This window comes from Lygodium microphyllum, chromosome 12 (assembly GCF_053477565.2).
Source record: "Lygodium microphyllum isolate KBCC chromosome 12, Lygodium_microphyllum_v1.1.10, whole genome shotgun sequence".
Lineage (NCBI taxonomy): Eukaryota > Viridiplantae > Streptophyta > Polypodiopsida > Schizaeales > Lygodiaceae > Lygodium > Lygodium microphyllum.
This window is the reverse complement of record NC_141146.1, coordinates 104,576,584-104,603,611: the sequence shown is the minus strand read 5'-3', so window position 1 is coordinate 104,603,611 and position 27,028 is coordinate 104,576,584. Positions and strand designations below refer to the sequence as shown.

At 44.4% G+C, this 27,028-nt stretch overlaps 1 protein-coding gene across 5 annotated transcripts in view; it reads left to right on the top strand.

Moving 5' to 3' along the window:
• Window positions 1-27,028, top strand: part of LOC148028127 (zinc finger (CCCH type) helicase family protein) — a 95,543-nt gene that overhangs the window by 914 nt on the left and 67,601 nt on the right. For 4 of the 5 annotated variants that reach the window (XM_087689807.1, XM_087689803.1, XM_087689804.1 and 1 more), the window contains exon 2: window positions 1,006-1,183. In XM_087689807.1, coding sequence (XP_087545933.1) covers window positions 1,006-1,183 — 178 coding nt within the window. Of the gene's footprint in view, window positions 1-836; window positions 931-1,005; window positions 1,184-27,028 lie in introns of all 5 variants that reach the window. The other variant, XM_087689805.1, reaches the window with a different exon arrangement.

The window sequence follows — 27,028 nt, the reverse complement described above, 5'->3', positions numbered from 1 at the left end:
GTGTGTGCCCCCATGTGTGCATGGGGTGGTGGGTATGCTTGTGTGCACACATTTCTATGCAATGAATGGGAGGTATGACTTTGCATCTTCTTGATCTAGAGCTGCATTTTGGATGTGGCATACGGCATGCCCTTAAAGAATTTGCTAGACATGCTTCATGCAATTGGACCTTCTCTTTGCTTTTGTTTTTGTATTAAGGGAGGTTTTCCCACAAACAGTTGCACAACCCATACATTATAGGGTTTAAATTTTGCTTTCTTAGTGCTTACCCTAAGTCAACTTTCTAATACGATTGCTTTGCTTGATTGTGTTATCAATGCCACATTTCACAAGGTAAACATGTCAATAATATATGTCAAATGAGGGCCATTTGCGAATCCAATCGTTCAGACATGATAATCACATTGGAAAGAAGCACAAACTATCCAATCCCATGTTTGGAATAGACTTCTTATAGCTTGGATTGGATATTTAAAATATACTTTCCACTCTTTGATGTGAAATAGACAAACTACAGACCTGCAAACATTAACAAGGAGAACCTATTTCTACTTTCAAAGAAACGACACACATGCTTTTTATTTAAAGCCAATGCATGACTGACTAGAGGAATGCCTCGAGTATGTACTCTCAAGCACTTGCAAACATTTAAACATAAGCAACTAGCAGACTTTTTCTATTATTGAAGAAATCACACACATGCTTTTAATCTAAAGCCAATGCATGACTTGACTAGAATGTCTAGGTTGTGTACTTTAGAACACTTGTATCATAAGGTATATTACTTGAATGCTCCTAATATTCAAGAATTTATTGTTGTGATGTTGTTGCCATAGGAGTGATTGTCAATGGATGGTTAGGTGGGTGAGTGAGAGCAAGCAAACAAGCAAGCACTTGGTGCACGGATGTGTGCATGGAGTGTTGGCCTATGTAAGCTTGCTAGGTGTAGGTATTTGTATCTGTTTGTGGTTTTGATTAGTTACTTAATATTTGAAATCAATGTAGGAAAGAGCTCTCAAGTTCCACAAATGCTTTTGGAAGAGGGTTTGATACCCTTGTTGTGCACTCAACCACGAAGGCTAGCAGTTGTTGCCATTTCCAAGGTGGTTGCCCAAGAACGGGGTTGCCTAGTGGGTGAGGAAGTTGGATACCATATTGGACATAAGAAGGTCTTGTCACCCAAGTAAGTATGACTACTAGGAACCCTTTATAATTATGAATTATATTTTGGCAGTGATTGAGATAACTTATATAATACTCACCATTCTGTAGTTGAAGGTTGTTGAAATTTGCCTAGATGGTTATTTGTTCATGTTTGTTAGTTGTGTTTGATGCTTAAAGGTGTGCTTTTAAGTGATAATGGCAATACATGCAAAGTTTTAATCCTCGCTTGTTTCTAGAGTGGGACCTTGAGTTAGGTATTATACTTCATTCTTTAGTTTCCTTAGACCTTGAACTCAAGGAAATACCCCCCGCACATAGACATGAAACATAGAGGGATGGACATTAGACTCATGTCCCAACCATAGAGATAGATGTGCTCGCCCTTGAGCGATGGGCATATCTATCTCTAGACATGAAACAAGCGATACTCACATAGGCATGGAACAAAGAGGGATAGACATTGTGAAGAAATGCTATAAACACAAAAAACACAAAATCAATCGTACAACAAAGCGCAAAGTGATAAACACTGAACACAATTAGGGTTAGGGTAACTCAAAGATAGTGAATACAATGAATAATGAAGTGAATGACTACTAAATATACAATGCTCATGTAGCAAACACACTATGCAGTGAATAGAGACTCTCTAACTCTCGTATCTCTTGGATCAAGGCAGAGGTTATGAGTTGGAGAGTGTGTTGTACTTCAAACAGATCTTGAAATATAGCAAGGTAGTCTTTGAGTGTTGATGGATCTGATATAGACAAGCACTGAGGAGAGAGAAAGACTAAAAACGTAGGTACTTGAGGAGAGAAAATCTTGGTGACAATTGTAGGATGCAAACGCAGTAGATAGAGGAGAGAGAGTCGGGGCGGCAGCCATAGACAATAAGCACAGCTTGGGGAGGGGAGAGAATGTTAGGCGGTAGCTCCAAACTCTAAATGTAGCCTCTAGAAGGGTGTGTATAGTTGGGCAATAGAAGGAATTAGCAAAACATAAATCTAGGGTAATTGCTGTGAAGAAAACTGCTAGGGTTTGCACTGAGGACACACGGAGTGTATGACCACGACAGAAACACAAAGAGACAGATATAGACACAGAGGGCAAAACTCAAATCCTAAACGCAAAACTCAAAACTCAAACCCTAAATGCAAAACTCAAAACTCAAACATAGAAAATGACCATAGGGACCACAATATTTGGATCCACACAGCCTATTTCACTTGGTTGAAATGCAAAAGCTTTACCATTACCTCTCCCGCCTACCTGGCCTGCCTCTCTTGCCTGGCGTGACTCCTGCCCGCGATCAGGTGAAGTCTCGAGGATCATTATCTCGATTCTCCCCCAAATTTGGGGCATTTTGGATTGGACTTCAATTGTTGGTAGTTGCCCCAAAATTTGGGCCTTTCTCAAGGATTGGAATTAGGGACTGAAATTTGGCTGCAATGTCCCCAAATTTGGGGCATTTTAAATCAGTCATTGTTCCAAATTTGGGAGCTGAAAATGCGCCAAATTTTGGGGCATTTTCAGCAAGGGAATGCAGGCTGGAATGCCCCAAATTTGGGGCATTTTGAGTCAGTCATTGCCCCAAGTTTGGGAGCTGAAAATACTCCAAATTTTGGGCATTTTCAGCAAGGGAATGCAGGCTAGAATGCCCCAAATTTGTGGCATTTTCAGTAAAAGGAATGCAGGCTGAAGTAGCACCAAAGTTCTGGCGTTTTTAGCATTTCTAAAAATTTAACACATGCATGTTGAAATTTTGGCTGCAAATTTTTGCAATTTTATTGAACTTTACTGATTATTTGTCACTTTTATATAGATGGCAGCATTGACATCTATGGGATCTTCATCATCCTCAGCAGGTACTTCGTCAACAACTGGAAGAAGTTGAAGCACTACTTGGTCATGGTGGGATGAGGTAGATGTAGGGTGCCATTGAGAGGTGGAGGGGCTTGCCCTTGGAAATGCAAACTTTGTTGTTATGCTCGCACTAGTGGGGCTGATAAAGTGAGAGCCCATCTTCTACACGAGGAGGGGAAAGAGGTGCATTTTTGCACCAATGTATCAATTGAGAAAAGTCAGGAGTTACTTGACCGCATAGCCACTTCTATGGGGAATTCACATGCCAGGAGGACTCCAAATATAGCAGTGGATCCAATAACATGGACTCCAAGGCCAGTAGGGCATGGTGCTTCCTGTAGAAGACCACTAGGTTTAGTGGCTACGCAGCCTTCTCGTGGGCCATCAGTGGTAGCAGGTCGTGGCGTTAGACAGAGTTCATTGCACACTTCATGGGAACCAAAGAAAAAAGAGGAAACGGATGCAACAGTGGCACACTTTTTTTACCATGACCATATTGCATTCAAATCAGCCAAGTCACCTTATTTTTTAAATATGGTGACAAAGATTGCAGACTATGGACCCACATATAAGCCCCCTTCATTAGAAACTATCAGGACTACATCGCTTCAGAAGGAGAAAGCAACCATAGAGATTGCAACAACAAATATTCGCAATCAATGGGCAAGAAACGGAGTGACATTGATAGCAGATGGATCGAGTGACACACGCCATAGGTCCATACATGGCATTGTTGCATATTCTCATGGAGATGTATACTTTATTGGTAGTCATGATGCTTCAGAGATTGGAAAGAGTGCAGATGTATTGGCATTCGAGTGGTGCGAGGCAGTGCAGGTTGTTGGTTTGAGCACCTACTTGATGCGCATACCAGAGGTTGTTTCTTTTTACAGATTTCCAATTGCGATATCTTTTCATTTCTTTATCGGGTTCTTGGTAACTATTATTCCTTGTTTGTCACATTAACTTATTGGTTTGAGAGGGGGTGGTTTTCCTTTCTTGAAAAGTTCATGTTTCAAATTGTCTTCTATTGTCTTGGATATTGACATCCTTTCTTGATTGTACTTGTGTACTACAAGTGAACAATTCCCCTTTAAGATTGAGAAAACTGCTCCAGTGGTAGCTATTATGCTAGCATCTATACTCATCTTGTATCACCCCTTGTGTTAGCATAGTGTTTTCATATTTTGGGTATCTAAAAGGGTGAAGAACCCATTTGGGCAGCCTTCCAAGTGAAAGCCATATATTGTCTATCATGCTTCTCCTTTTACCTCATTGAGCAAAGACTTGTGAGGATATTACTTCAAAGAGATACTAAACAAGCTGATGGTCACTCTACAACATTTCTTTCTTACCTCACAAAATTTTCACCAACACCGTTGGAGTATAACAACTTTAAAAATGTATATATGAGCCATCCATTAAAACACAGAACAAAAAAAGAAGTATCTAAAAGAAGATATCCTTCAATCATAGTAGTATAAAGAAACACGCTAACGTAGTAACACAAATAAAAGCGTATGATAAAGTATAAACTCAACACAGAATACAGTTAGGATTAGGGTAACTCAGAGACAATGAACACATTGAAGAAAAAAGTGAATGAATACTGAATATACAATGCTCATGTAGCAGACAAATTGTACAAGGAATGCATATTGAATTTGGAACTCGTGTCTTGAGGATCGAGGTACAGGTACGAGTTGGAGAGTGTGTCCTACTCTTGGTGGATTCCAAAATGCAGCAAGGCAGCTTCCAAGATGTTGGACAACAGTAAACACGTCAAAGTAGATGCCCGGGTCAATGTCAAGGATAGGTAGAGGAGAGAGAAAACCAGCAAATGTGTTGAAGAGTCTCCTGCCACGTGTATGGCTCAGATTGTGCTATATAATCAGCTGTAAATAGTGGTGTAAATGATGATGAGAAACCATTTCTCCATTTTCTATACTTGGTTGGGGTTTTGCACTGATAGTCCCAAAAAGGGTTGGTGTCCTCATTTTGGTCATTTTTTCAGTGGGCGCCCACTTAGTGGTGTGCCACCCTAGACAGATAAGGCCTATAAATAGGCTGCCTCTTCATTCATTCTTCACCCCTTTAGTCATTCTTCACCCCTCTTCTTTTGTCACTCCAACACTCTTTCCTCTCCGCACCATTGCTGCCCACACCCCTATCAGAGGACATTGCAATTTATGGCCATCTTCCACCTTCTTTCTACGTAGTGTCATCTCTCTCATATTCGGTGATCGTTTCTTATTTTGTGTTTTGCATCCTAGGAGCATCTCCACCAATCGGCGTCATCTCTTTCTCATGTGGCATCACCTTGGCATTTGCGTTTGGCAATTTGGAGGGCTTCTCAGTGCTACGGAGGTTGCTTGTTCTGCAGTTTGCTCCACTGAGAGATAGTGATTGTTGGCTATTGTCCTCTTGACAATCCGCTCCTTCGAGAGAGAGTGGTTGTTTGACACCTTCCATTACTTTAGCTCTACAGTCCACTCCATTGAGAGACACCAATTGTTGCACCCTTGGCTTAGCAGAGCCTCACCTTTCCCCACTCTCAACTATTTAGGTTCGAGAGGCCACCTCTGGGAGTTCTTTGACATCTTCAACACCCCAGATACATTCTTTGGCAAGACGAGTGGCACTTCCTTCGTTATCCGATAATTCGAAGTCCATGATCCATGAGTTTTTAGATTTCCTCTCTCTTGTAGAGGGGGATTATACTCTTTTTGTCCTCATAGAGGGCTCCTATTTCAGACCCTTGTGTCTTCATCCTCGGAGGGGGCACATACTCATCATAACGTTCTTCACCCACCATTTACTCTTTGGGGATGACTGTCTTCAAGTAGTCATTTCTCCTATTGATACCTAGGATCTTTAGGTACTGCCTCGATAGGGGCCTTGGAGGTTCAGTCCTGCGACTTAATGACGAGGCCTTTGAATTCCTTCCAGTATTGAGTTATAGAGCTAGTGGCTTCTCTCCAGAAGTGGAGTTAGGTTTAAAGTCCATCCTATCTACAATTGCTTACTATAGGTTACCCTTTAGGCGGAAATCTTGGATCTTCAAGATCCTCTATACCTTTCTATCTTTCTTGGCTCCTCTTTTTGCATCCCTTTTTGGGCTTGACAGGGAGTGTTGAGAAACCGCTTCTTCGTTTTCTACACTTCAGTTAAGGTTTTTCACTAACAGCCCTAAAAAGGAATGGTGTTCTCATTTTAGTCATTTTTTAGTGGGTGCCCACTTAGTGGTGTGCCACCCTAGACAGTTGAGGCCTATAAATAGGCCATCTCTTCATTTATTCTTCACTCCTCTTCTTTTGTTACTTCGACACTCTTTCCTCTCCACACCACTGTTGCCCATATCTCTATCGGTGGACATTGCAGTTCGTGGGCATCTTCCACTTTCTCTCTACTTGGCGTTCTCTCTCCCACATTTGGTTGCATTTTGCGTCTGAGGAGGATCTCCATCAATAGGCGTCATCTCTTCCTCATTTGGCTTCATATACGCGTTTGGCAATTTGGAGGGCTTCTTTAGCTTGGCATCATCATCTTTTGCTTGAAGTCAGCTTCCTTGATCTTGGTGTCAGCTTTCTCATTCCTAGTGTCATCTTCTTCAGCCCGTGATATTTGCGTTTGCTGCCTAGGGACACTCTATTCATTTGGCGTCATCATCCATTGCTTGGTGTCAGCACTTAGGCTGCTCTCCTTGTGTTTGATAGCTCCCACACACTCTGGGATTTGTGTTTGCTGCCCATGGCATCTTCTTGGCATTCGAGGTTTGCGCTTTGTTCCCTTGATAGCCGTGATCATTTTCCTCATCTCCGATGGCACGAGAGGATTGCGGTTCGCTCCCTCCATACCAGTCCTTCACCTTTCAGTGATTACTTCGATAGCCCATCGCCCGGAGGATTACGTTTCGCTCCATTCATTGTGGAGATTCCCACAGGTGTTGCCACCTGAGTCGTCAAACAAGATAGTGTAGTTATCTTTTGAGCTTTAGCTCCACAATATTAACTTTTCTTCTCATAGCACAATTTAGTATATCATCACCGTGTTCTTGTGTTCTTGAGTTTCTCTTCTCTCTTAGTGTTTGTTGTACACATTGTGTTTCTCCTTGCAAACCCCACTCTCTTTGCATCATCACACATCTTGATAAATGAGGTGTGAGAAGCAAGTCAAGTAGCTCTTTTAGAGCCCTTCAGAGTATAATCCACCGAAAGGATCCACGAATCTTGCATGGTTTATTGGTACTAGTGAGGCAACATGTCTTGTGGAGGGGGCTTGGGAGCTGAATAATCTATGGGTGGGTTAGGAGCAAGAAGAAGGCCTGGTTCAATAGACACTCTCTCTGATGGTGTAGGATGAGGAGTCGATTGCTCAGAGTTCGGTGCAGAAGATTGCACTATATCCCTCTTGTCAAAAACTACATCTTTCCTACCGATCACCTTGTTCGTTTGAGGATCAACAATAGGCTTTCCCTTCGGAAAAGTAATCTATGAAGATCAAGAGATCGACTCGGGGAGTGAACTTTCCTATGTGATCATTAGGAGTGCATGTGTAGGCACAACATCTGAATACTCTAAAGTGGGACACCATAGGCCAATTGCCAAAGAATGCTTCATAGGGAGTTCATTTAGGCACAACTGCGTAGATGATCAGGAAGCTCTCTTGCTAGTAGCATTGAATAGCGGGCCATGTTAATGATTGTCCAGTTCCTACACTCTATGACTCCCATTCTGTGAGGGGAAGCTGGTACAGGTGAGTTGGTGGGATATACCATGCTCCTGTAGAAACTTGGAGAACTTATGGGAGGTAAACTCGCCACCGCTATCACTCCTCATGCAACGAACATGATGTCTAGTCTAGTCATGAACTGGTTGCATCCAAGAAGAAAAATATATGAAAGCATTTTATTTATGCTTAAGAAAGTACACCCATATGTATGTAGAGAAATTGTCTACAATAAAAAAGAAATAAAGCGTGCCATTCAAGGCGGTAGTGGGTTTCAATCCACAAAGGTCAACGTGAATCAATCTTAGAGGAGCCTCAACTCTATGGGTGGAATGTTGTGGAAATGGGGTATAGTGTTGTTTCCCGACTTGACAAGCTTTACAGACATCACGTGATAGCTTCAGGTGTGGAAGGCCCTTCACCATTTGTCGGCATGATAGCTCATAATAGGCGAGATGCCCTAAGTGAGAATGCTAGAGACACCGAGGGTGTGTAGGCTCTTGTCTGGTGGCTAAAGCTTGGAAGCAATGGAACTCAGAGTCCTTGGCTGTCGGCTTGGAAAGAAACAAGGTCATTTGGTACAGGCCACTAGGTTGTGTCTCACTACGAGCAATCATTAAACTAGTCTGAGAGTCAAGGACCTTGATTGTGATCGTTGTAAAGAATACCACTTGTCCCAACTAGCAGAATGGATAACAAGTTCACTCCAATTTGGGGGACATAATATGCATCATCCAGCGTGGTGCGATCTGCAGTTGGGTTAGTGGCAAAACTGATGCTATCGTGATCCCGAATCTTGATCGAGTTGTCCCCAACTTGGACTTTCCCAGCTACAAGAGCTTGAGGGATGAAAATGTCCTCTATGGGGGTCATATGATAAGTAGCTCCATTGTCCACAATCCAAGGAGTATTTGAAGTACTCGACTATGACGAGTGGGCCGTTGTAGTCACCTTGTATAGATGTGGATGAGACTCGGATCCTCAAATCTCTCTATGGAGATGACGTGGGTCTTTGCAAATTAGTCAGACAAGCCCTATGACATCAAGAATGTTGTTGACTATGATGGCTGATTGGTGGTAGTATGAATTTGGCCTCTCCATTGCCCTTGAGATTGCTTGCCACCACCTTGTTTCCCCTACGGGGGTTGCTTGACTGAGGGGCCGTGGATTTGGGACTTTGGTTTTGATTGTGTGTCTCTAGCCTTTGATCAACACTTATCATAAAAATAGCTAGCCTTTTGACGCCTTTTGACAATATTGACAATACCGATTTCTCTTCGGTACATTCTGCCACCTAGGCTCGAGAGATATTTGGGTATTTCCTTGAGTCTCACTAGATTGATTTTGTGTATGAGTGGAATTTTGAGTTTTCTTGCCCTTCCCTTGTTGCCCCTTCGGGAAAGAAGCAGCGAGAGCCCCTCTACAAGAGATGCCCCATGAAATTGATTGAACAACCGAGCATAACGTAGTAGCTAACACTCAAATTCATCAAATGTGGGTATAGTGGGCTATGAGGTTATTTGCTGCACAAAGTTGAAATACTTAATTGGCAGCTTGTTTAGGAACAATGTGACCTGATCATTAAGGGACTTGGGAGCCCCTATAGTGGAGAATTCAACGAGTAGTCACTGACACTTAGCTAACTTGACCTTCAAGTCATCCCTAGTAGTGATTTTGAAGTTCTAAAGCTCATGGTCCAAGTTTATGCGATAGGTCCTATCCTAAGCCGCATAGCGGTCAGTCAAGTGTTTCTAGTGCTTGGATGCTAAGTCAAAGTGTTGAAGCTAAGAATGAAACTCATGCAGTAAGAAATGTATTAGCTCAACACTAGTGGAGGCGTTCCTAGCCTTCCATGAGCGGACAACCTCATATGGAACAAGTGTGGTTTGAAGAGTTCCTTCATCTCGAGCCTCATTGATATCTTGCGGAAAAGAGGAAGTAAATTCAAAAGATTGAGAAATGTTGTTTTGCATACCTAACATAGAAGTGAATGAAAGTGATGTGTATGGAAGAGATGAAAGAGGTAGAGATGGAGATGAAGGTGGTAGAGAGATGAAAGGTTTGTACTCCATGTTAGTTTCCACGTCAGGATGGCGAGTCCTTTGTGGAGCTTTCGTCCTTCCTACAAAATCATTAGACTGGTGTACCATATCTAAAGGGGAAAACTCAGATTTACTTTCAATCTGTTGTTGAGCACGATGCATCAAGATAAGATCATACTTGGCTCGTCTAATCTCATAAGGTCGAGGGTCTCCATGGTAGTCCAATGACTCTTCGGCTATGCTGGATCTTTGCGGAGCAAGTTGTGTGAACCACTCTGGCTTGAATCTCGGTGTGCTAGGCTTGGGAGCATCATGATGTGGTGAAGATGTGTCTGAAGTCTTCTTCCCTTTTGTCATTCTGACTTTTGCAAGCTTTTAGATCAAGGCCAAGGTTTCTTTGAAGTACTCAACTCTGATGCCATGTAAAGAAATATCCTAAGGTAGAAACACAAATGAAAGCGCATTACAAGCGTAAACTCAACATAGAACAAAGTTAGGGTTAGGGTAACTCAGAGAGAATGAACAGACTGAATGAAAAAGTGAATGAATACTGAATATACAATGCTCATGCAGCAAACAAACCGTGTAGGGAATGAACCTGGAACTCTTGTGTCTTGAGGACCAAGGATAAGGTAATGAGCTAGAGAGCGTGTCAGCGTGTCATGCTCCTAATGGATCCTGAAATGTAGCAAGGCAGCCTCCAAGATGTCAAGAGATAGTAGCAAACACAGCAAAGGAGATGTTGGATTAGTGTCTAATAGGGAGAGGAGAGAAAGAACCAGCAAATGCAGCCGCTGATGATCTCTTGAAACTTGCAAAAATAAGATTGGGTTGAATGGAGCACAGCATGCCTATTTATAGAAAGTTTCGGGTCCTCAATAGTCTAGAACCTCTCCCTGTTTTAATTCTCTGGAACCGCTCCCCATTCTAGGGTTTTAATATTAAATAATAATTTTTGGGGGCTGTTCAAGAGGCTAATCAGTATGTAATGCATATTTTAGCTCAACAAGTAGGTCCTTAAGTAGTCCTCCATGACACCCATAGCTGGATGCCTTGGTGTCTTCAGGGTGGGACCATTTGGGTCAAGTGAAGAGCCTACTTCTCATCTTTGATGTTCGAATTCTGTTGCAGGCATGAGTGGGGGTGTTAAGCTACCTCTAATTTTAGCCTAAACTTGCTTTTAAATTATGGGAAAATTTCCAACTCTCTTACAAATCAGAAGAGAATTCTAGACAAATGATAAAAAAGATAAGATTTGAGAGTTTTGATAGAACAATGGGCTCAAAAAGTTCTATAGAGGGATCCATGGGCTGGCCACTCTTTTCGTCCATTCCATCCTAAAACCCTTGTATCCTTCACTTTTCTTGCCAACATCCATCACCCTTGCCATCAAAAGGCTGCTACATTTTGTCTTCCAATCTCATTAGTGCCAACCCACATAGTCCATTGTCATGTGCTGCTTGATGGTTTGCAGTGGTGCTGACAATACCATTTCCAGCCTGACAGCATTATCTAGTTTGCTAACAACAGCCTTGTTGTATGCACTTTCAGCTGGTTCCATGTTGTACAACCTTGCTATGTCCAAGATTTCCTCCTAACTTGCGTATCGTTACTCTTGCATCCGTATTGTTGGTTGTCTATATCTTGGTGGTGCTCCATCATCAAAGTGCTGCTGAATGAATATTGTTGTTTAACCATGTTTTTCCAACCTCAATAACATTCCAACCCTTCGGGATTGCTATATTTTGGAATTTTTGGTACATAGAGATAGGGAATGCCTGTTCCGGCACTTAGGAACGGATTAATGCATTCCGGGAGGACTAAACCTATGAAATGCTGGCGGAACGTTCTAGCCCATTCCTTGCCTCATTCCAGCCTATTCCATCCCGTTCCCTGTTTGGAACAACCATTCCAGCGTGGCATATATTTCTTTAAATAAAAAGGTTAAAACGTACCTTTTCCTTGGCATTGCGCATTAGCCCCAATCTCCCTTGTGCGTCGATCTCTCGTGTGCGATCTCTTGCCTGTCATCCGCCCATCGTCTGTCCCTTGCAATCTCCCGCCCATCGTCTATCCACTTGTCAATGTTGAAGGTGCAGTGTGTTGCAAGTCGATTGTTGGACTCTCTCATGCGCACTCGCTTTCTCTCATCTCATTGCCATGCCTTGTGGGCTGTCACGAGCTGGTGCGGGGGGGGAGGTTCACACGTGACTTGGTGCATCATCAACAATCAATTTCAGCTTTTCTAAATTCCAAGGTATCTACTAACTATGTGCACCACTTTCAATTTTATTTAAATGTTAAGAAATTTGTATAAATTGTATCAATGTTGGGGCATTATGGACAAATTTTACGCATATGGAGCAATTTGGGACCTGAAATGTCCCCCCATATTGATTGCCCCAAAATGCTCCCAATGTCACAAATTGGAGGATTGCCCCAAATTGCTCCAATTATCCCAAATTTCTTGATTGTCCCAAATTTAAAGTGTTTACACTTGAGGCCTGAATTGCCCCCAAATTTGGGGCATTAGGGATCTGAAATTGCCCTCAAATTTGGGGCGTTTCAGATCATTCTTTGGCCCAATTTAGGGGTGACTCAGCAGGGGTTTGCCCCACTTTATAGCATCTATGATTCAGACTGCAATCTCCCCCAAATTTGGGGTATTTTGGATCAGTTTGTTGCCCAAAATTTAGGGCTTTCTCAACAAGGATTGGGGTCCAAATTTGGCTGCAATGTCCCCAAATTTGGGGCATTTTGAATCAGTCATTGCCCCAAATTTCGGAGCTGAAAATACCCTAAAATTTGGGGAATTTTCAGCAAGGGAATGCAAGCATGCTGAAGTAGCACCAATGTTTGGGCATTTTTAGCAAACAAATGCATGTTGAATTTTTGGCTGCAAATTTCTGAAATTTCATTGAACTTTATTGATTATTTGTCACTTTTATATAGATGGCAGCATTGACATCTATGGGATCTTCATGATCCTTAGCATGTACTTTGTCAGCAGTCGGATGAAGTCGAAGCACTACTTGGTCATGATGGGATGAGGTAGATGCAAGGGTGCCATTGAGAGGTGGAGGGGCTCGCCCTTGGAAATGCAAACTTTTCTCTTATGCTTGCACTAGTAGGGTTGATAAAGTGAGAGCCCATCTTCTATATGAGGAGGGGAAAGAGGTGTGTTTTTGCACCAATGTATCAATTGAGAAAAGATAGGAGTTACTTGACTGCATAGCCACTTCTATGGGGAATTCACATGCCGGGGGAGGATGCCAAACATAGCAGTGGATCCAACAACATGGACTCTGAGGCCAGTAGGGCATGGTGCTTCATGCAGAAGACTACCAGGCTTGGTGGCTACGCAGTCTTCTTGTGGGCCATCAGTGGGAGTAGGTCATGGTGTTAGACAGAGTTCATTGCACACTTCATGGGAACCAAAGAAAAAAAGGAAATAGATGGCACGCTTTTTCTACCATGACCATATTCCATTCAAATCAGCTAGGTCACCTTGTTTTTTAAATATGGTGATAGAGTTTGCAGTGTATGGATCCACATATAAGCCTCCTCATCAGAAACTAACAGGAGTACATTGCTTTAGAAGGAGCAGCCATAGAGATTGCAACAACAAATATTTGCAATGAATGGGCAAGAAATGGAGTGACATTGATAGGAGATGGATGGAGTGACATACGCCATAAGTCCATATATGCTGTTGTTGCATATTCTCGTGGGGATGTATACTTCATTGGTAGTCATGATGCTTCAGAGATTGGAAAGAGTGCTGATGTATTGGCATTCGAGTGGTGCGAGGCAATGCAGGTTGTTGGGGTAGAAAATATAGTGCAGTTTGTGGCAGATGGTGAACCTACAAACAGGGCAGTAGGAAACATTTTAATGGCAATGTATCCACATATCACCTTCAGTCCATGTATGGCGCATTGCTTGAATAACTTGATGAAGGATACTAGGGACTTGCCATGGATTGCATCTCTTGTTGTGAAAGGCAACAAGATTGTCACATTTATATGTAATCATTAGTACTTCCATGCTGAGTTTCGCAAGAGAAGTGACAAATAACTTCTCAGATGCTTGGAAACACGATTTGCATATAACTTTCTTATGCTTGGTCAAGTGCACTATTGCAAAGGTGCAATTAGGGAGCTATTTGCTAGTGCTAAGTATGAAAATTGGACTGGGGCTGCCACTGCTACTACTGTGTTATGTAATGCATGTCTTTGATAGAGATTTTTGGAATGAGGTGAATTGCACCGACCAAATGGTTGAATCTATCATGCACATGTTGAGGCTTGTAGATGGTATGGATCCATGCATTGGGAAGATCTATGAAGGTATGGATCGCATGATTGAGAAGTTGGAGAGTTTGGAACCAAATACAGACAGGTATGAGCAGATCAAGGAGTTATGTATGAGCAAATGGAATGAGTATGACTCTTCTATGCATGCTGCAGCATATATGCTTGATCATGAGTTTTAAGGGAAGATCCAAGAAAGAGACCTTGAGGTGACCAAGGCTTGGAACACATTGCTTGCAAGGCTTTATCCTAGCTGTGAAATGCAACACAAAATTAAAAATCAGCTCTCTGTGTATTGGCGGACATTAGGGATGTTTGGTACAAAGGATGCACTAGAGGATAGGACAGATTTTGAGGCTACTTTATGGTGGGAGGACTATGAGGCAGAAGCTCTAGAATTGCAGATTTTGGCTATTAATGTTCTTAGCCAAACGACTAGCTCTTTTGGTTTAGAGCAACTATGGAGCTCATTCAATTAGATTCACTTAAAGAAGAGAAATCGTCTTGGTACAATGAAGACGAATGACCTAGTTTATGTGAGCTCCAATCTTCGCTTGCTAGTTGTACATCGGTTGCAAAGATTGATTCTTTTATATGTTGGGAAAAAGATGACGACGATGATGATGATGGTGATGGCCAGTATGTTGTTCAGCAAGATGAGCATTCAGGCGCAGCGGAGCCATCTTCCATGAATGAGAGCACTTAGTGGCTAGCCTCTTGGAACTTAGAGTATTGACTTGGAACTAGGAGCTTTTGTAACTTAAATCTTTAGACTTTAAAGTTTAGTGTATATTTGTGGCTTTGCAATGCACACTTGTTGAACTTATGCAACATTGTTGATTACAATGCGACAATCCATTGTTGATTACAATGTTTTGAATCTTAATTATTGTTGAAATTTGATTATTATGTCTCTAATTTCACAAATTATGGTTGATATCAAAAAAGGATATTAATAGGTCAATTTATAATTATGTATACATGCTATATGAATGGTCAACTATTTTGTGATCAAATTACTAAAGTCATTTCTGTGTTTTAATTCATGTTGATTGTGTGTGTATGTGTGTGTCTCTCTTTCTCTTTGTATGTGTGTGTGTGTGTGTGTGTGTGTGTGTGTATGCCGTTCCCTCCGTTTTCATTTCCTGTTCTTGGTAACTATGATTTGCTACCATCATTACTAGTTGGACTGACGACATTATATTCAACATCAAGCTTAGTAATTTGTTGCATATGAAATCTGTTAGAATGACACTCCTTTATTATCCTTAGCCTACTTCTCCATTGTATTAGTATTGTTTATTCATAATATTTTGACTTTTCATCATCCATCATTCTTCTTTTGTGTCTTTTGAGTTTTCTTTGTCATAGTGTTTATCATACACTCTTTGTTCCTCCTTGCAAATTTACCGTTTCTTGACAAAAAGGTCCTTTATTCCGATGTGCTGGCTTGAGCGAAAACTCCCCAAACTGCTTCGAATCTTGCATTTGGTTCTTGAGATAACACCATTAACCCTCTCAGAAGATCAACTTACATGAATGTTTGTTAGCCTCTTTCTTTTGGTGTTGTCTTGCCACTTGGATATTCTCTTAAATGTGCTTAAAAAACGGATCCATATCTAGAGTGGTATGTCTTGGATTTCCAAGGATTGTGGATCTTGTCCAAGGACAGGAACCTAGCATGGCCCTCAGCCCCATTGTGGCCATTCACGAGTGAGTTTTGAGGAGGCGATTGCAGATTCAGACCCTTCATAGTTGGGCGATGCATCAGGTACAAGGTGACAATTGATTTGGATGTCTCAGTTGTAGGCAACAACATTTAATGCTGTTGTGACAGGGCATTTAATTCAGACCCTCCACAACTGGGCGATGCATCCAGGTACAAGGTGATAGATGATTTAGATGTCTTAGCTGTAGGAGACAGCATTTAATGCTGTTATGGCAGGGCAGCAGTCGCATTTGACTGATTTTCAGTCATTCTTCACGACAAAACTCTGAATTTTCTCTCTGTACAGCTTTGTCTCTCATCTCCCATCCATTTCAGAGCCTTGCTCTGAAGATCTCAGTATTTGGACCCTTGGAGGCTTAGAAATTGCAAATTTCTTTGTTGTACATCCTAATTTACAGCAAAAATTAGGGTTTAGCAGAAGCCTTGGGAAGCGTGCCAAAAATTGGAAGCTCCAATACTTGGATTTCTTAGGGATGAAGGTGAATTTCAGCTAAATTCAGGTGGAGGACTAGCCAGCCATTGAATTTGGGGCATTTCCATCATCTATGAAGTGGGTGAAGGCCAACTAATTGCCCGAATCAAGGGGCAAAACAGACTGAAGACTTGTTGGTCACTTGGGATAGCAAGGGGATCGGGAAAATCCCATTGTAAATCAGCTTCTTCTTCAATAAAACTAAAGAAATACTAAAGGGGTGCCAATTTCGAGGCCAATCAGGTGTGCATTTGTTAGAGTGTAGCGATGCGGAAGCGTGGGACCAAGACTGAGGGAGAGAGAGAACGCAGAGAGAAGAGAGAGAAAGAGACAGCGGAAGATGAAGATCTGCTGTATAAAGTGTGCTGTATACAAAGATATGTAGATATGTACACGGGCGCAGTGCGCAGGACTGTGTGTCTCCACCTCGACGATGCAACCTGCTGTTCACCTCGAAGTCCGCTGCAGTCTGCACGATCTCCAGCCTGAAATTTGCAAACAGAGATGTAATCTGTACGAATCTCCAGCTTGAAACTTGCGATCAGAAGTGAGAGAGACTGTGCTGGACATCGGCTATAAATAGCCAGGAAATATGCGCCCAGAATAGACAAGTCGGCTGCATTAAATGCAGCCGATTGATACGTCCGACTGGTCAGTTTGACCAGTCCGACTGGTACAGCCAGGATCTGACAGACATCGCTAACACCCCCTCTTAGAGCCTGGACGGGCCAGAAGCCTGAGGGATCTGGCATGTCTCTGAAGTAGAGCTTGGGGAAGCGCCTTCGTAAACAAATCTGCAAGATTGTCCTCCGTCTTGTAGTACTCCACAGCGATGGTCTCATCCAAAAGCTTCTCTTTGATGTAGTGGTACTGGATCTCTATGTGCTTCGTCCGGGCATGGAAAACAGGATTTTGTGCCAAGGCAATGCAACTCTCATTGTCGCATTGCAACAAAGTAGGACGAGTTTGGGGGCAGCCAAGCTCCTCCAACAATCTCTGAAGCCACACAGCCTCACATGTGGTGGAAGACGCAACCCAATACTCCGCCTCAGTAGACGAAAGGGCTACCGTGGGCTGCTTCTTGCTACTCCATGAGATAACACCTGTACCCAAGGTAAAACAATAACCTGTAGTAGACCGCATGTGGTCCACATCACCAGCCCAATCCGAGTCGCTCCAACCTGCAAGTACAAGATCTGAACCACCTGTGCCTGCTGGATAATGAATCCCTAAGTCAGATGTTCCCCTCAAATACTGAAGTATCCTCTGGGCAGCTTGCCAATGCACCGTCTGAGGTTCACTCACGAACCCCGCCAAGAGAACAACAACAAAACAAAGATCAACACGAGTGTTGAGGAGCCAAATCAATGATCCAATCAATTGACAGTAGCGGGAAGCTGTTAGCCTGCTCTTTTATCATTCTCAGTCTGTCATCTCCTGGTTGTGAGCTCCTGTCAGAGTCTGACAGGAGACAGAGGAGCTTTGTTAGTCTATTAGTGGCTGTTTTTTGTCAGTCTTTAGCCTTCGGGAGACACACAGCCCATATTGGGCTGTTTTTGTGCAGTCGGCCCAGTTTTCTGGGCAGGTCGGCCAGATCTGGCCAAAGTCGGCCAGATCTGGCTGGTCGGCCAAATCTGGCCAGGTCGGCCAGATTACTGGCCTGGGGCTATATATAGCAGCCCCCCAGTCATTCCCAGCATTGTATTCTGCAGGTTCAGCACTGTCTCCGTCGTCTCCCGCTCCGGCATTGGTGCTGCCATTGCTTTCAGTCTGTTCTGGTGCCCTCACTGACGCTCCGGGCTGCGTGCAGGGACTGCTCTATCCATTTCAGTGTATTCAGCATTCATCTCAGTCAGTGCAGACTTTCTTCCTTCATTCCCTGCTTTCTCTCTCCTCTCCTCTGTGTTCGTGTTCTTCTTCCATTGTGCACTCTCACATGGTATCATCGCCTGATTGAGAGCACGGAGGACATACCCTCTGGAGAGAGATACCTCATGCTGCTGTCATCTGATCAGCAACTGCCTAGACGACATCTTTTGGAGGCTTTTCAGCCTGCGTTTTCTATACACGCTGACTACAGAGGCTGCCACGTCATCCAGCGACACAACAACCCTGCGTTTTCCACCAGGCTGTGCCTCCTTTTGCTGGGCGACTCATCTACAGCCTGCGTTTTGCTGTTCTGCTGGTCGCTACCACTCCAGGCGGCACATTTCCTGCTGGCGACTCCTTTCCTGGCTGTTTCCTGGTGCTGGTGGTCTCTTTTCTGGTGATCGTCATCAGTTATCTTTGCGTTTTGTAGATCCAGGTGTTTGTAGGCATTTTCAGCTTGCGTCTTGGTGGTTGGTGACCACACTGCTGGTCATACTTTGACATCGACACGACTTTCTTTGGTAGTTTGCAGATTGGAAGATGTCTTACCAGTTTTCAGGCTTTGATGACTCAGAGGATGAACTTCTTTCTCATCATTCCTCTGAGCGGAGGCGGGATTATCACGAGGTTCGACAACGGGAAGAACCTCCTCGCACTCGTCCTTCTTCAGTCCATGCATCTTAGAGGGTTCCATCTACCGCGAAGGTATACTGCTTCAGATGTGCGGATGCCTTCCTTGATTCCCTCTATTCAGGTGCCGATTCTCCCTTCCTTTCCGAAGGAAGATAAGTTGGATGGTTCCAACTACTTCCTCTGGTCGTCCAAGGTGGCCTGCATCCTATACATTTGACCTTTGGGAGCTTGTTTCTTCACCCATCGACCGTCCCCCCGCGGATTCATCCGATGGCACCTCTATGGACCGTGCAGCCTTATGGGATAGGCTCAACTCTCGAGCCCGTTCCTTTCTTTTTATGAGTCTACATGATTCCGTTCTTGTACATGTTCACAGGTTATAGACCGCGGCGGAAGTATGGAAGAAGCTTGCGTCTTTGTACCAGCACAAGACGTTTGCCCACAAGATTTCCTTGGAGAAGAAGTTGCGGATGCTCAGTCTTGATGATTCTCCTTCCATGAAGGAGCACATCACGAAGATGGAGGATATGCGAGGCGAGTTAGCCTCTCTTGGTCGTATGATATCGTCTGAGGATATGGTGATGATTCTGTTGACTCAGCTGCCATCACCCCGTTATGATGTCTTCTATACCAGCCTCATCACCTCGAGGACCCGTGAGACACTCCTATGGGAGGAGCTTTCCCCGCTTGTCTTGGAGCGTGACGAGTGACTCAAAGAGGTGGGAGCCAGTGGCTCCACCAAGGCATTTACGGTCAGCACAGGTGGCGGCAAGAAGAAGAAACAAAAGAAGGAGAAGGCCAAGAACAAGAAGGAGGAGGACAAGAAGGATGCGAAGGAGAAGAAGCCCAAATGTCCCCATTGTGGGAAGGGCACTCATCCCAAGGAGAAGTGTTGGCAGAAGTATCCCCATTTGAAGCCTAAGGAGAAGGACTCGAAGGCGGCCCCAGCCACAACAGAATCTGCGTTTGTGCATGTCTTTGTTGAGGAGGATACAGCCCTAGCTTCTACCACACTGGAGAAGCCTTGGCTCGTCGACAGTGGAGCATCTTCACATATGACCTTCCGCCAGGATTGGCTTCAGGATCTTCGTTCCAGAGGGGGTACAGTCACCATAGGTGACAATTCTACAGTCCCTGTTCGAGGCGTGGGGACTTTACCTATGTTTTCTGACAGTCAGTCTATTAGTGGCTGTTTTTTGTCAGCCTTCAGCCTTCGGGAGAGAGACAGCCCATACTGGGCTGTTTTTGTGCAGTCGGCCCAGTTTTCTGGGTAGGTTGGCCAGATCTGGCCAAATCGGCCAGATCTGGCTGGTCGGCCAAATCTGGCCAGGTCGGCCAGATTTGGCAGGTCGGCCAGATTACTGGCCTGGGGCTATATATAGCAGCCCCCCAGTCATTCCCAGCATTGTATTCTGCAGGTTCAGCACTGTCTCCGTCGTCTCCCGCTCCGGCATTGGTGCTGCCATTGATTTCAGTCTGTTCTGGTGCCCTCACTGACGCCCTGGGCTGCGTGCAGGGACTGCTCTGTCCATTTCAGTGTATTCAGCATTCATCTCAGTCAGTGCAGACTTTCTTCCTTCATTCCCTGCTTTCTCTCTCCTCTCCTCTGTGTTCATGTTCTTCCGTTGCGCACTCTCACAGAAGCATCCGCCATGGGAGAATCTGAATGTGAAGTGTGGCCTTCCAGTTCGGATCCATAGGAGTAGAAATGGTCTGACAATCCTCCATCGCAAAGGAAACCAAGAGCTCCTGTACATATCTCTGCTGAGAGATGAAAATCCCCCTCTGAGACTGATAAATCTCATGGCCCAAGAAAAAGTGGAGTAGACCCAAGTCCGTCATCTCGAACGCCTGATGTAAAGCTGCCTTCGTCTCTTTGACCTTCTGTGCATGATCCCTTGTGACAATCAAATTGTCAACATACAACACAAAAAGCACACAACCAGCCTCGGAAGTGTGTACATAAAGCTATGGATCGGCCTTGGAACGCCGATATCTCAACTGTGACTGAAGGAACGATTCAATCTTCTCGTTCCATGCACGTGGAGCCTGCTTGAGGCCATACAAAGCCTTCTTTAACCTGTAGACATTCCCATCTGAAGATCCAAATCCAGGAGGCTGCTCTACATAGATCTCCTCCTTCAAATCACCATTAAGGAAGGCCAACTTCACATCCAACTGGTAGACAGGCCATCTCCTATGGCCAGCCAAGGCAAGAACAGCTCGAATAGTCGCCATACGAGTAGTGGGGGCAAAAGTGTCATGATAATCAATCCCTGGGCGCTGTGCAAAACCTTTAGCAACAAGGCGAGCCTTGTGCGTGTCCAAAGAACCATCGCTAAGGTACTTGGTCTTGATGAGGAGGGCACACGCGAATTGAAGAATGAACTTAATGTCTAATAGTGGAGGGGGAAGGCAGGTTATAAATATCAGCAAATGTTGAATATGGCCAACTTTAGGTTGGTTGGATTAGGATAAATGCATAAAATATTCCAGATGCAATGTGTAAAGAATTGATGTCTGTGTTGATAAAATGCACCCTGTCCTAGGCAATAAATGCCTGTTCGGAAATGAGGGGAATAGGCTTCTTTGAAAGAAATGCAGAGAAGTATCTCCACGTAGAATGTTTGGAACAAATAAGCTGATGGACAAATGCATTGTTACAACTCCTAATTGACTTGTTTGACTTAGATTGAGGCTCGTAGGTAGGAGATGACCATACACGATACACATGATTGAAAAACTACATTTTTTGTTGGTGGGTATCCTAGTGCGGGTTATAGGCAAATTCAATGGTGCTTAGGGTGGCCAGTTAACCCTAGATAGAGGCGAGCAAGGTCTTGATTTCCTTGACATTCCTCAAAGGAGTAGTAGTCATAGGCCTCCAAGGGAAGACATGGTAGTTGTGTTGATAAAATGCATACTACCCTAGGGAATAAATGCATGCTTAGAAATGAGGATAATAGGCTACTTGGAGTGAAAGACAAGGAAGAATCCCCACCTAAAATGTTTGAAAAAAATAAACTAATAGATAAATATACTATTAGAGCTCCTAATGTCATCATCTAACTCTGATTGAGGTTCATCGGCAAGAGATGACCATACATGATACACATGATTGCTAACAGGCACCGTAGTTTTTGATAGTGGGTATCTTAGTGCGAGTGGCAAGCAAAGTCAATGGTGTCCAGGGTTTCCTATTAGCCCTAGATAGAGGAGAGTAAGGTCTTGACTTCCTCAGCATCCTTTGGAGGAGGATTAGAGTTAGAGACTTCCAAGGGAAAACATGGCAGTTGGATCCACATATAGCTCGGTTAGACATCTAGAAGTGGCACCTGTGGATCCGGAAGGGTAGGCCTTTGGACAAGTTGGATTGGGATCTAGGAGAGTGGCTTTGATCGGCCTTAACAATTGCTTAGAAGTCAATGAGTTTCGTTTCTTTCAGATCCCATTTGGCAGGCATATATTGATGTAGGTTGACATGGATTGGGCTTCCTTATGCATTAGGCATTGGGAAAAGCATAGCATCATGGATGCTTTCTATTAGACCTTCAAGTGTTACCTTTGGGATTGTTGGCACTTGAGAAGAGTATCATACTACCTATGGCTTGTAGCACATGTGGGTCCTAGTAATTGGGCCTAGTTGCAGCAGGATGGAGTTTGCAAGTGCTGCCCATAGCAGCACATGGAGACTCTACAGTATTGTCTATGTTCATGTGAGGTCGCACAGTTGGTGTGGAGAGGAGCTTGCCACCTATTGTGTTAGAGTGGCACCCAGCTTGGGGTGCATCTCATGGGGGGCCTTCTATTGGTAGTCAATTAGGCAAGGCCACAACTTATGGTATGAGGCAGAGGTGTATGATGCAATCATCATCTAGGTAGTCTTATGTGCCATGTTAGGCTTGGAGGCTTTTCCTAGCCACTAGGTATTGGAACTTATGATGCCATGATTAGAGGTTTGGGAGATTGTTGGAAGCCTCATAGGGTGGCACATTTGGAAGGTGTGCTGCCATATAATCTTCAGTAGTGAGAGCCGCTTGGTGTGCGCTACTCTGGCAGAGCTCTAGTCGTTCATCATCCACTCCCTTTGAAGCTGCTAGGAGCAGCTGCAGGCTAGCTCTTGGCATTGTTGGGAGCTTTGGCGGCAGTTCATTTGCATGCATGTGTGTGGGGTGGCCATGGCCTGTATTCATGTTACAGGATGGCTGGTCTTGGTGGTGCTATATCCCTCCTCCATGGCTTCTAACCCCTACCAACCCCAGACCATGTTTATAGGCTTGTATATATGAGTGGTTTCTAATCTACAGACAGCTTCAGCTAGACTGTTTAGCTTTTGTGCTTCATTGTAAATTTCTTTTGAGTAATATAATTAGACACCTTTTTCCGCAAAAAAGAAAAGGCCTCTGCAACATAACATGCTCTATAGAAACATAAAAAATGGAATATCATCCTCTATAAAACTGAAAGCATTCTTAGGAATGTGGGCAAGAAATTCATCAATATTGCATCAGTGGAACTGGAGTAATCATGCATAGATATGAGAAGCATCGCCATTCACTAAACTAGTATTAGGCGTATCTGGCATAAAGCATGAAAGTAGCCTCAACTAGTGACAAACTCGTGAAAATCAGTCTGTGTACAAGTCGCTAGTGAAGTAGCCTCTCTGGCTCCTCTACTTGGTGACTCCTACCATAAAGTGTCTGTGTGCTACATATAGATGGACATACAACCATGTGGGCCTTAAACATGAAGAAAGTATCTTAATCACCCTTGCCTTAATGCTGAGATCTTCCTGGAAGCTGGACCTCCTCATATGTCTCATTTGGTGATGTTGCTGCCCTCTTACACTGCCACAAGATATAGGCAAGCTCAAGTTGTCTCAGAGATGCAGCTCTGTCCAGCTGCCGATGCTACTCTCTTTGGGTTGCTGCATCATTTGTACATGCTTAACTTGCCTTACAATTTACAAATGCATATTCCTTTGCCTGCTGTAGCTCTTTCTGGCCGTGTTGCCAACATTTCTTGGCTGCTGTGTTAGCAAATTAGTTAGCTCATGGTTGAGTTTGTACATGTGGTATAGCAGGCTGGGCACATATATATTTTAGGCATTTTATTTGCCAGCATTTGTTGTGTTTTGGCATTATTTGCAGTCGACCAGTCATATTTTTGGCATTTATTTGGCCTATATATTCTCAGGCTCCCTCCTCCACATTCATTCATCATCTGATAGTTCTTGGAGAGAGGGAGCATGTGCTAGTGCCTCCACAGCCGGTGACTCACATTACTTCTGTACGGTCTCATGTCTTGGTATATGGATTCCATTTTGCGAGCATATATCTGAGTTCTCATGTGTATTGTGTTCTTTCTTTCCCTTTGTCTTTTGTCTTGTGTTTCAGCAGTTTATTACAGCTTATGTTTATGCTTTTATTGTTGCACCACTTTTGACATGGTATCAGGACTGTTTTCACCCTTGCTGATTAGGCGGCTGCTGCGCCAACCAGATGCCTTGTTTTACCTGTTAGCTATGATCAGTCCCTGGCCGTGCAGGCAGCCGCCACGTGGCAGTCTGGTCGGACTGTACCAGTCGGCCAGCCACGTGGCGGTACAGTCGGACTGTACGAGTCGGCTCCATTTAATGCAGCCGACTTGCCTTTTTGATTGCATTCTTTTTGGCTATTTATAGCCGACGTTTTGCACATTCTTCGACACTTCTGTTTGCAAATTTCAGGCTGGAGATTCGTGTAGACTGCAGCGTACGTCGAGGTGGACAGCAGGTTGCATCATCGAGGTGGAGACACGCAGTCCCGCGCACTGCGCTCGTGTATATATCTGCATATCTTTGTACACAACACACCTTATACAGCGGATCTTCATCTTCCACTGTCTCTTTCTCTCTCTTCTCTCTGTGTTCACTCTCTCTCTTAGTCTTGGTCCCACGCTTCCGCATCATTGCACTCTGACATGGTATCAGAGCAGTGAAGAAGGGCTGATTGAGTGAAGAACCTACCTGAAGAGGAGATTCCATTGCGACACAAGGCTGCGTTTCCAGCGTTCGAGGGCGAGCGGGAGGGCTGCGCATCGCAACAAGGCTGAAGCGAGCGTGGGCGCGCGGGAAAGGAGTCCAGTTGGTGAATTTGCTGCTGTTTGCTGTTGTTTGAAGAGGAGGAAGACTATGTTTTCAGTTTTCAAGTGCAGGTTTTACTTTTTCATCGCCTCTGGCGGGTGAAGAAGGTTCGGGGCGTGGAAGAAAGAGCCCTAGCAGGCTGCGTTTTCACAGTCAGAGGGGGCTGCTTTTGCGTTTGTGCAGGCATTACAGGTGAAGATGTCTACAGAGATTGACTTGGAGTTCCAGACAATCATGGATCGGAAGGTGCCTGTCTTACCGGCTCTTCCCTCAGATCAAAAGCTCGATGGCGACAATTACCGCATCTGGCGCGTGATGATGTTGGCTATCCTTGAGTCTTACGATTTGGCGGAGCTTGTACAGGAGGAGATCGACCGGCCCTCGGTGAGAGATGTGTCCAAACTCTCTTCCGATACTCGTGCGGAGTTGGCCAAGGCCTAGTCTCACTAGGACAAACTGAATGCCCGGATTTGTTCTTTTTTTTTTTGTCTTGTACTACAGCCGTGATAGTCCACATCGAGCACTTGACGGTGGCTCGGGAGATATGGTTGGAGCTTGACCAGATGTATAACTAGATGACCCTTCTGAAGAGGGTTTCTTTGGAGGTGCAGATGCGGATCTTGTCCGTGAACAAGTCTTCTTTGTTGCGGGAGCACATCAACAAGCTTAGACAGCTTCAGATGCAGGTTCAGAATGCGGGGAAGTCGATTTCCTCCGAAGACATGGCGATTACACTTCTGTCCCAGTTGCCGCCACGATTCGGTACTTTTTACTCCGCCCTTATTGCTTCGGGGTGTGAGTCTACTCTTCGGTGGGAAGAGTTGGTTTCTATGGTCTTGGACCAAGAGGAACAACTGAAGGGAGAGCATGCTTCCAAGTCGGAAGCCTTGACAGGTCAAGCCTCTCAGAAGAAGGGGAAGGACCAAAAGAAGAAGAAGGAGGACAAGAAGTCAAAGAATCCACATGCCATATTTGTGGTAAGACCGGCCATTGGAAGAAGGATTGCCCGGACAAAGACAATAAGGACACCAACAAGGACTCGAAGGATTCTGGAGCGGTGGCTGCACCCTCATCAGCTACGTTTCTACATCTAGCAGTCATTGAGGACTCTACACCGAAGGCTTCTGATGCTGCGGTGACAGCTCCCCAGGCTCGAGAGTGGATTGTAGACAGTGGTGCCTCCCGGCACATGACACCTTCATCAGTTGGTGTTGCCCAGTTGCGACCTCCGCGTGGGCAGATTCTCATCGGAGATAGCTCTTCGGTGTCTATTGCAGGCCAAGGTGAGATGCAACTTATTCCAAATGGCCGTGGTGGTACTCATACCTTAGAGGTCTTGCATGTGCCAGGTCTAGGATATCATCTACTTTTGGTTGATAAGATTTGTTCACTTGGACTTTTGGTGGAGTTTGACAGTGATTTGGTACGAGTCCTTGATCGTGGGTCAAGGAAGGTTCTCTCATCAGGATATGAGGAGAACGGCATCTACAAATTGACGTCTTCTACCGCTCTCCCTACTCTTCTTCTTACCTCTCAGACATAGTCCGAGCTATGGCATGCTCGGTTCGGTCACCTAAACTATGCTCATCTTCGGAGGGCGTCACGTGGACAGCTTGTTCGAGGGTTGCCGGACATAGTGGTGAGCCAGCAGCCATACGTCTCTTGTATTCGTGGGAAGCAGCATAGGGATGCGATTCCCAACAAAGCTTCGCGGCGGTCTACTTCCCCGATGGAGCTTGTATCTACGGATCTTTGTGGCCCTATGAGGAACGAGTCCTTGAAAGGGAGCTCTATTTCATGTTGATCGTAGATGACTATAGCAGGATGACTTGGGCCTACTTCTTGGCGTTGAAGTCAGAGGCTTTTTCCCACTTCAAGGATTGGCTTCTCTTTGAGGAGAACCGATCGGGCCGGCGATTGAAGACCTTGCGATCTGACAAGGGTGGTGGATTTGTTTCTAATCACTTTGCTCGTTTTTGTGCAGATAAAGGTATTCACCAGGAGTTTGCTAACACCAACACTCCTCAAGAAAATGGCATTCTTGAACGGAAGAACCGAAGTGTGATCGAGATGGCGCGCACCATGATGGAG